The sequence below is a fragment of the Eulemur rufifrons genome, chromosome 30, assembly GCF_041146395.1.
Source record: "Eulemur rufifrons isolate Redbay chromosome 30, OSU_ERuf_1, whole genome shotgun sequence".
Taxonomy (NCBI): Eukaryota; Metazoa; Chordata; class Mammalia; order Primates; family Lemuridae; genus Eulemur; species Eulemur rufifrons.
Genome location: NC_091012.1, coordinates 134,867,455 through 134,878,036, shown reverse-complemented (window position 1 = coordinate 134,878,036; position 10,582 = coordinate 134,867,455). Strand labels below are relative to the sequence as shown.

Here is a 10,582-nt window from a genome sequence, read left to right as displayed (position 1 = left end):
GTCAGAAAGGTCAAGAATGGGGCTTGCAGCTCTCCCACTGAGCGAGGACACCTCAGTGCTTCAGGACCACCCAGGGCTTCCCAAGCTGCCGCCCGGTTGCGCGGGCAGCACCCCCAGCGGCTCCTCCGGCTCCTCCTCCGGCTCCTCCCCCGGCTCCTCCCCGTGCGCTCCTCCCCTTCCCTAGGTTTAGCTGCCGTGCTTTCCCGCTCCAGCCCCAGCCGCCGTCCGCGTTGCTGTCGCTGTGCCTGTCGCCATCGCCTCTGCCGCCGCCTCGCCTCCGCCGTGCGCCCCTCAGAGCCCAGCGCCCCGCCATGCCCAACATCGTGCTCTTCAGCGGCAGCTCGCACCAGGACCTGTCCCAGCGCGTGGCCGACCGCCTGGGCCTGGAGCTGGGCAAGGTGGTCACCAAGAAGTTCAGCAACCAAGAGACCAGGTGGGTCTGCGCCGGCGGCCGGGCGGGGGAGGGGGCTGGGCGCGCGGCTGTGGGGCTGGGCCGGGGCCCGTCGCCTGCCCGGGGCACCTCGGTGGCCACCACGCTCCCCCTTCCGGGGCGGGACGGCGGCAACGCGGCCTCCGCGCCACGGCGCTCGCGCCGGGGGAGAAGCCGAGGAGGGGCGCCCGCGAGTCCCCGTGCGCGATCCGGCTGTGCCCCTGGCGCCCGGGCCTCCTGGGACCACGGCGACCCGGCGGTCCCAAGGTGCTCCTGGCTTCCTCGCGGCGCCACCTGGCCTGACGTCTCTAGCCCGGAAGGGCGACATCTGGGAGGTCACAGACCGTCCGGGAGAGAGTGGGCGCAGCCGGCGGGAACCGCATCGGTGCCCCGAGCGGTGGAGGGCCGCCCCTGGGTCTGATGGTCCCAGTTCTGCGTCCCTGCAGGGATGAACCCCAGGTCGGTGCGTGCTGTCAAAGGTTACAACCACGTCCCTAGCCCTGGCTGCATACCGGCTTTACCTGGGGACTGTTCAAACGCTGCTTTCTGGGCCTGTCCCCAGAGGGTCTGATCCAACCGGCTGAGGATCAGGATTTTTACAGTTGTCCAGGTGACTTTCCTGAGCAGGCAGGGTGCAAACCACTAAGCAATCCAGAGGTTGCAGTTGTGCAAACGTTTGAAAGAGTGTGAGAACCCCAGGGCGCACGTGCTGGGCTCCTCTGTGCTTCCCCTACTTTGGCTGTTTCAAAGATGATGGCTTTTCAGTCTCTTTGTGGTTCTGGGACTCTGCTGTGTCCAGCAGCAAGGCCATGATTCGAGTGTAACTTCTACCCCTTTCTCAAGTCCAGGAGAAATGGTCTCCTCTGCTCAGTGCCCTCAGGCGGTGGCCCTTCTCAGAACCTGGGCTGAGGGGCTCCTTTCTCCACCTGCCTGAGTCCTCAAAGCTCTTTGACTAATTTCAAGTTGGTCTCATTTTTCCCCTTCTCCCTCAAATGTCTGGCACTGTTACTGATCATTTTTTTTTTTTATCTTTGGCAAAGATCCAATTCAACCAACATTTTCAAGAAATGGTGCTGGAACAGTTGGATAACATATGCAAAAAAATGAACTTCTTTCCATCCATACTTTCCACCGTTTACAAAAATTAACTTGAAATGGGTCATAGACCTAGATGTAAAATCTAAAACTAAAATTTCTAGAAGAAAGCATAGGAGAAAATCTTGGTGACTTTGGGTTAAGCAAAAATTTCTTAGTGAATTCATGCTGATGGCCAAGATGCTATTTCTTGGTGAGTAAAAAGGATATGTGAATCTTATGTGATTTCTTCAGGATGGCAAATTTCAGTTACATGGCTCTGATAATATAAGTGAAGAAGTAAGTGGCAGATAGTATTACTGATGAGAGAACTTTGGCTAAAGAATTCCACTTCGCAGAGTTTAATAAGTCTGGGAGGATGGTCTAGGGCTCTGGAGAAGGATAGAACTAGGTTTGAATGTTGCAATATTTTGCCAGTCCTGTTCAAGTTTTACTGGCTTTAAGAACACAAGAAGAATAATAGTTTCTCTTAAGAAGGTGTTGTCATATAAGTAAAGGAGAAATTTCTGGATAAAGTGGATTTTGAAAGCAAATATGTTGTCCTTCCATATTCTCAGTGCACCACAACCCTTTGCTAAATAGCATGGGTTCATCTAGATCAGTCTATTGCTAAGTCAGTGTTGGATTTCTGCTAGAAATACTGTATGTGCTGTTGGACGAAACTCAGACATTGAAATATGATTGTTTATATGTTTGTTTTAAATATAAAGCAGACTCATTTTTATTTGGTTTTGAGTATTATAACCATCACTTGATAATTAGAGTCATGAGGTTTCAAAACCCACTCAGTGTGAAGTCTGGGAATTGCTTGTATAGTTACATTTTATGTTTTTAATATGGAGAATATAAAAAGTTAACTTCCTAACTTTTCTCTTTTCCATGAACTGTACAGGTACAGAGGTTGATTTTTACAGACGGTCATCTCCAGACCAGGTACTGTGCTAGTAATCCAGTTTTTACTGTATGGTCCCAGAGATGACAAAACTGAAGGGCAAAAGGAAGAGAAAATTGATTCAATTCATGTAAAGGACCCCTGTCTGAATCTCTCCTTGAGCCAGGACCAGAAATCTGGTTTGCCGTCTCCTGGTCGTCAGTCCTCCCATTTCACATTTTTTATACACTACTTAATCAGATGTAGAGCCTCCTGATTTTACCTTCTTCTCTCTACATCATTTCAGATATGCAGGGAGAGAGGTCTGCTTCATCTTTACTATAGACCATGGAAATCCCATGATGATGTCTTAGGACAGCATTGATGATGGTGTCTGGAAGTCTGTTTAACATTTACCCTGGTCAGTTAACCTGCTGGCTGAGTTATTAGCTGTACTGTGAAACTGAAGGTTCTGGTTATCTATTGTTGTGTAACAAATCACCCCAGAACTTAGTGGCTTAAAATAATAATTACTTATTTGGCTCCCATATCTCCAGTTTGGGCAGGGCTCAGCAAAGAAGGCTTTTTTCTGCCCCATGTGATGGCAGCTGGGGTGGCTAACTGGGGTGGAGGATCCGCTTCAAAGATGTCTCATTCACATGGCTGGTAAGTTGGTACTAGCTTTTGCCTGCAAACTTGGTTGGGAACCTTAGCTCCTCTTCCCCTGGACCTCTCCCTGGGCTGCTTGAGCTTCCTTACAGCATGGAAGCTGAGTTCTAAGAGCCAGTGTTCCAAAAGACAGGAAGTGGAAGCTACCAGTCTATTAAAGCCTGGGCTTGGAAGTTGGTGCATCATCACTTCTGTCACATTCTGTTGGTCAAGCACAAGTCCCCCCAGATTTGAGGACAGGGGACTAGACCCACTTCTTGATGGGAAAAGTGTTAAAGGGTCTGTGACTATCTTTTAATTACCATACTCATTCATTGTTGAGTCACTTATACTCTTCAGCCGTCTTATTTGGGGGTCAGTAAAGATCCTCTGGCTGAACGGCAAATGAATGCTGCCTTCTATCTACAGTTTTATAAAAACCTAGAATAAAGATAGTTATGATCATCTTTTTGAGTAGAAGCAGGACTAGCTTTGGAAAAAATGTTGCCATGGTGATGGTACTCTCTGTCCTCCCTTGGACTTGCTAGTCATATGAGGATTGAGGTCCTGAGGAAAAACAGGCCAAAGAATCTGATCTTGTGGGATAAACAGTCATGAGACCAGGAGTTGGCAAAGTTTTTCTCTAAAGGGCCAGATCATAAATATTTTAGGCATTGCTGGCCACGTGTAGTCTGTGTTGCTGCTGTATCTTACAGGTCTGTAAGTTGGAAGTCTGTCATAGCTTAGAAGGGCTGCATTTCCTTCTGAGGCTCTAGAGAAGAATCCGTTCCCTTGCCTTTTCCAGTTTCTAGAGGCAGCCCACATTCCTTCACTGTTGGCCCCCTCTTCCACCTTCAAAGCCAGCAACAAAGTCTCTCTGTCCCCACTTCAGTCATCACATCTCTTTCTCTGACTGTTACTTCTTGTCTCCTTCCATTTTTAAGGACCTTTATGATTACATTGGGCCAATTTAAATAATCTAGGACAATCTCCCTGTGTTGAGGTTATCTGATTAGCAAACTTAATTTCATCTACAGACTTACTTCCCCTTTGCCATGTAAATGAACATATTCAAAGGATTAGGACTTAGCCATCTTTGGGGGGCATTGTTCTGCCTACCACACTATTCTTAGCCCACAGACCACATGAAAACAGGCTGTGCACTGTACTTTGTTGACCCCTGAGCTACATGATACTGTACATGATTTCCGTCTTAGTCCATTTTGTGCTGCTATAACAGAATAACTGAGACTGGGTCATTTATGAACAACAGGAATTTATTTCTCACAGTTCTGGGGGCTAGGAAGTCTAAGACTGAGAGGCTGTCATCTGGCAAGGACCTTCTTACTGTGGTCATCCCATGGCCAAAGGGTGGAAGGACAAAACAGCATATTCAAGAGAGCAAGAGAAGGCCGAACTTGCTTATGTACCAAACCCACTCCCACAATAACGATATTAATCCATTCATGAGGGCAGAGCCTGTGAGATCTAATCACCTCTTAAAGGTCTTACCTCTCAACACTGTTACACTGGAGATTAAATTTCCAACATATGGCCGGGCACAGTGGCTCACGCCTGTAATCATAGCACTCTGGGAGGCCAAGGCGGGCGGATCGTTTGAGATCAGGAGTTCGAGACCAGCCTGAGCAAGAGCGAGACCCCGTCTCTACTAAAAATAGAAAAAAATTAGCTGGACAACTAAAAATATATATATATATAAAATTAGCCAGGCATGGTGGTGCATGCCTGTAGCCCCAGCTACTCGGGAGGCTGAGGCAGAAGGATTGCTTGAGCCCAGGAGTTGGAGGTTGCTGTGAGCTAGGCTGATGCCACGGCACTCTAGCCTGGCAACAGAGTGATACTCTATCTCTAAATAAATAAATAAATACATTTCCAACACATGAACTTTGGGGGACATATTCAAGCCATGGTAGTTTCCAAATTAAGTTCATCCATGGTTGATGTAATATTCAGAAAGGAGTTACATTTAGCTCCTTAGAACTTGAAATGGAGGGAGCACACTGAACTCTTTCTGTCTCTCATCCTGAGAGGTTGACATTGTACCTATTTTCATCCATAGTAGAGAGCATGCAAGAACATGACCGGATGTTATCAAAACTGATTTTCAGAACATGCCAACTTGAAAAACTTCATTTTTATCTTCTCATTAGTCTACTTGAAGTTGGGTTTAAGCTTCTGTTGATTCTGATAGACTACTACATGGTCTCTTAAATGTTGATTTGTTTTTAAATTTTTGTTAGCTATAATTGGCTTTTTTAGTAGAACAAATTTTATTGGGTATCTGATAGAAAAGGGAGAAGGGTGATTGTTCATGTGCCTCACTTGTAATTTTAAAATAGGATTCATTGTATTTCATTTTTGGATGAATACATTTACAGCCAGTTCTGCTGTAATGTGACATACGTATTCCTAAAAATTGCCATACTATGCAAAATCATGCAATTAAAAACCATGGGGCTTAGGAGAAAACTGGGGTTGAGGCACACATTCAAAAACTTCCTCAGTGACACATAAAAAAACATGAGAATACAATACAGGTTGAGTGTCCCTTATCAGAAATGCTTGGGACCAGAAGTGTTTTATATTTCAGATTTTTTTTGGATTTTAGAATAATTGCATTGTGCTTACTGGTTGAATATCCCAAATCCAAAAACCTGAAATACAAAATGCTCCAATGAGCATTTCCTTCGAACATCAAAGGAAAAATGTTGGCATTCAAAAACCTTCCAATTTTGGAGCATTTCAAATTTCAGATTTTGAGATTAAGGGTACTCAAACTGTAAAAATGGCAAAACACTTCTACGTGTATTGTATGTTTAAAAAAATACATAAATACTACAACAAATGTGGCACTTTCCATTGAAAAATACCTGCAATTTGCTTGTGGAAGGGAGTTTCAGGAGGTTGCACCTTTTGAGTTACTGTGCAGTGATAGAAGGAGGGTTCTCTGAAATCACCCGGAAAGTCGTGACACCAAATGTGAATGAATATGGCTCATTGCCCTCAAGAGGTGTACAGGTGTGTATGTTTTCGTATTTCTAAGTGGCTCCATTCAGCTGGCCGCAATGCAGTTTTCCACATTCTCATCTCAGGATAAGAGTCATGCATAAGAAAATGCAAAATTCATGTTATACTCAAATTGTTCCAATTATATCAATCATTGGAATAAATTTGCCTGTTCAAAACAAGCCCATAGCAGAGCTAGCCATATTCTTGGTTCTGATACAGTGCTCTGTGAAGGACCTTGTTGAGCAAACTATTTTGCTTTTCTTCTCACAAAAGGCAAATACCAGGGATGGGCTGGCCCTGTCATGTGGAACATCCACAATTCTATACCTGGAAATACAGAAATTTTCAGACATGCATTTCTCAAAAAATTAGCTCCTATTTACTCTTTCTCAAGAAGCTACAGAAGGATGCCAACCAGCAAAACAAGGAAGTACACCAAGAAAGAGGATACAGAAAATGGGAAATCAAGCTCAGGAGAGAGGTGAAGGGAATCCCCGGCTGGCAGCTGTGCGCAGGCAGAAAGATCACCCAGGCCAGCCACCCCTGGGAGGGACATCTTCAGGACAGTGACATGCAGATGGTACTTGAGGCCTCTGACCTTGGGACATTTTAGATTGTTAGTGAAGTGCTTAGGGTGGAATCTGGATTCAGTACTTAGAAAACTCAACAGATAAAAAGGTAAGATAATTACCTCCCAGGACAATAAAAAGAAAAGTTGTGCATGAAAGGAAAATATAAACATTGGTTTAAGTTTACTGTTACACATGTCTGAGCTCTGAGCAGCACTTACACAGTTAAGATGAGGCAATCTTTCGTTTGAATATTGCTCTATATTGGCATGATGGTGAGGTGGGAAGGGTGCATGCAGGTGATGGGACTGAGAGGAAATAGACTTAAATCCTCATCTTCCATAGTGAGAAGTCAATACATGATGCCTAAAATGAAAAATCAAGACACAGCAATACATACATACTAGCTAGAGAATTGAAGGAAAATATCTAAAAGACATATCAAGAGTTGAAATTGGTTGCCTCTGGACTGTCTTGTCTGTTATAAGTCTCACAGAATGAATTTTTTAAGCAATGTGCATGTATAACTTTAATAAGAATAAAAAACTAAAATTAAATATAGTATTTTACAGAAGAATTAATATAGCAGGACTGAGATTTAAAAGGGCGTGCTTGCAAAGTTAGCTCTTGGCTTGCCTCTGGGAACTTAGATTGTGAAGGGTTCCCGCCGGTCCCTGGTAAGAATGGCTCACTGTGTACTGTCCAACAGCTGATGATGTGGTTTATGCTGAATGCCTACAAGTCTGGCATTTTGGTACCTGATAGTTGATGCCAACGTGACCACCCCCCAATAAAAACCCTGGATGTTGAGCCTCTAAGGAGCTTCCCTGGTAGACAGCATTTCACACATGTTCTCACAGCCCACTCCTGGGGACATTAGTATCCCCTGGGGGAGGACTCTTGGAAGCTGTGCCCAACTTTGCCCCATGCAGCTTTTCCCTTAGCTGGCTTTGCTATGTGTTTTTTCCCTGCAATAAATCATAGCGATGAGAGCAGCTGTATGCGGAATCCTGTGAGCTGTCTTGGTGATCATCAAACCGGGGATGGTCTCAGGGACCCCCAAGACACAAATATGCTTTAATAGTAATCACTGGCCTTTTTCTTTTCCTAGCGTGGAGATTGGTGAAAGTGTGAGAGGGGAAGATGTCTACATCATCCAGAGTGGCTGTGGAGAAATTAATGACAACCTGATGGAACTCCTCATCATGATCAATGCCTGCAAGATTGCGTCATCGTCCAGGGTGACAGCTGTGATCCCGTGTTTTCCATACGCTAGACAAGATAAAAAGGACAAGGTAGGAGAGATGTGTCCTGCCTTTGAAACCTGGTCTGGTCACTGTTAACTTTTTTCACTCACATATCCCTTTGATTAGAATATCTGGAAAATGTTGGCTTTTTCTTTTAATGATCGAGTAAATATACTTCCTTACCTTTTTTTTTTTTTAAAGATTTGTCTTTGAACTGACTCTAATGTTAATATTTATAAATATATAGAAATAGGTGAGGCACTTTTATGGATTATTAAAATACCTTTATTGCCCTTCTTGTGATGGAATTGTTATATGTTGTCTGTCTTTGTTGTGGTGGATGGAACTAAATACACACGCACCACACGCACACAGACACACCCCCTCAAGGAGTACAAGTTCAACTGGGGAACATCTGAATCAGATCACTGGACTGTGTCGATCAATGGCAGTGTCTTGGTGGTGATATTGTGCTATAGTCTTGCAAGACGTTACCATGGGGAGTCCCTGAGTCTTTGGTCCACAGGATCTCTGTGTTGGTCCTTACAACTGCGTGTGAATCTACAATTCTCCCAAAATTGGGGAACTTTAAAGAGATTGTATTTGTTTTCTAGGGCTGCTGTAACAAATTAAATAAACTGGGTGGCTTCAAAGAGCAGGAATTTATTCCCTCATAGCCCCAGAGGCCAGAAGTCTGAAATCAAGTGTGGGCAGGGTCACACTCCCTCTGAAGGCTCTCAGGGAGGATGCTTCTCACCTCTTCCAGCTTCTGGTGTCTTCTGGCATTCCTTGGCTTGCAGCCGCATTACTCCGGTCTCTGCCTCTGTCTTCACATGGCCTCTTCCCTGTGTCTCTTATAAAGATACTGTCATTGCATTTCAGGCCTACCCTATCCAGAATGATCTCATCTTGATCTTCACCTTGGTTACATCTGCAAAGGTGTTTCCAAAATGAGCTTGCGTGCTGAAGTTGTGGGTGGACATGAGTTTCAGGGGGATACCATTTGACCTACTACTGGGATCAACTCCAAGCCATTGTCTGCTCTATATCTTACAAGTAGATGTTCAATAAGGCTTGGCATGAATCCTGCCAGTTTAAAAGACACACTGCTGTTTTGGGATTTGGTAACTAATTGTGAGAAAGGTTTTCCCCAATATACTGTGATCTCTATAATTCATTTCTGAAACAATGCAAATTTCTGAAACAGCACACAAGATTCCCTAATATCTGGAGAAAAATCTCTTTATAAATTTGAATTCATTTACCCAGGTCCCCATGAATTTTTTTTTTTTTTTTTTTTTTTTTGAGACAGAGTCTCGCTTTGTTGCCCTGGCTGGAGTGCAATGGTGTCATCGTAGCTCACTGCAACCTCAAACTCCTGGGTTCAAGTGATCCTCCTGCCTCAGCCTCCTGAGTAGCTAAGACTACAGGCACACACCACCATGCCCGGCTAATTTTTCTATTTTTTGTAGAGACAGGGTCTTGCTCTTGCTCAGGCTGGTCTTGAACTCCTGAGCTCAAGTGAGCCTCCCGCTTTAGCCTCCCAGAGTGCTAGGATTACAAGTGTGAGCCACCGCACCTGGTCCCCCTGAATTTTAATCTCAGCTTCTTCAGGTTCAGCTTCCATTCCCTGTGTCGATGGTGGCTAGTCAGTTAATTTCTCACTTAAACTTTGATCTCCAGAACTCCATCCAACAGTTGTGATATGATTTACCCTATATTAGAAGGGTCAGCATACTTTTTCTGTAAATGGATGTATAGTCTCTGCTGCAACTACTCAACTTGGTTGTACCTCAGAAACAGTGACAGACAATACGTAAATCAACAGGCATGGTTGTATTCCAATAAAACTATTTATGGATGCTGAAATGTGAATATTATATCATTATCGTACGTGCCATGAAATATGATTCTTTTGATTTTTTTCAACCATTTAAACATGGAAAAGCCACCATTAGCTCATAAACAGTACCAAAACAAGTGTCTGGCCAGATTTGGCCCATGGGCCACAGTTTGCTAACCCCTGCATTAGAGTCTTTTGTGTGTGTGTGTGTGTGTGTGTGTGTGTCTGTCTGTCTGTCTGTCTGTCTGTCATTTTGTGACTTAAACTTGAGCTTGTGCAGCCAAAACCTTAGGTCGCATATGCCACCGTGGAGCCATGTCCTCCCACTTGGTATTTATACAGCTTCTTTTATTTTAAACTTGATTCTAAAGTTTTGTCTGTATTAATATTTTTAGCTGCTAAATTTCAATTTTTTAATTTTGTCCTGTCAGTATAATCTGTTGTTTTAGCTATTCCTCCCATCTGTGTGTTTTCTTGTCCATGTCATAAAGGAGCTAATTTTCTGTCACGATTTCTCTTCCATGTGGCAAGAGGTTTCTCACTGTGGCTGTATTTTTAATCAAGTTCTTTCACTTCCAGTAAGTTTTGTGTTTTGTTTTTGGCTCTAAAATATTTGATAGATTACATCTTCTTTAGTAAATTGTTCTTTTTATCATTTCATGGCCCCTTCCCCACTGTTGAGTGATTTGTCACCCCAAGTTCATCTTGAACTGATACGAATGTTGAGACCCCGCAACATTTTCTGTGTGCATATATCCGATTTGCAGTAACTTTTTTCCCCAAAATTGTATTTCAAATTTTTTTTCTTATTTTTATTCATAATGAAGCCTTTGTAATATGGAGAAACCA

The 10,582-nt window shown here is 43.9% G+C and overlaps 1 protein-coding gene across 2 annotated transcripts in view; it reads left to right on the top strand.

The window, feature by feature from the left end:
• The first annotated feature begins 207 nt into the window (after positions 1-207).
• The window catches only part of PRPS2 (phosphoribosyl pyrophosphate synthetase 2), a 32,152-nt gene continuing 21,777 nt past the window's right edge, over positions 208-10,582 (top strand). Inside the window, exons 1-2 of one of the 2 annotated variants that reach the window (XM_069463171.1) lie at positions 208-433; positions 7,755-7,938. In XM_069463171.1, the coding sequence (XP_069319272.1) occupies positions 312-433; positions 7,755-7,938 (306 nt within the window). In that variant the 5' untranslated portion in view covers positions 208-311. Of the gene's footprint in view, positions 434-7,754; positions 7,950-10,582 lie in introns of both variants that reach the window. The other variant, XM_069463172.1, reaches the window with a different exon arrangement.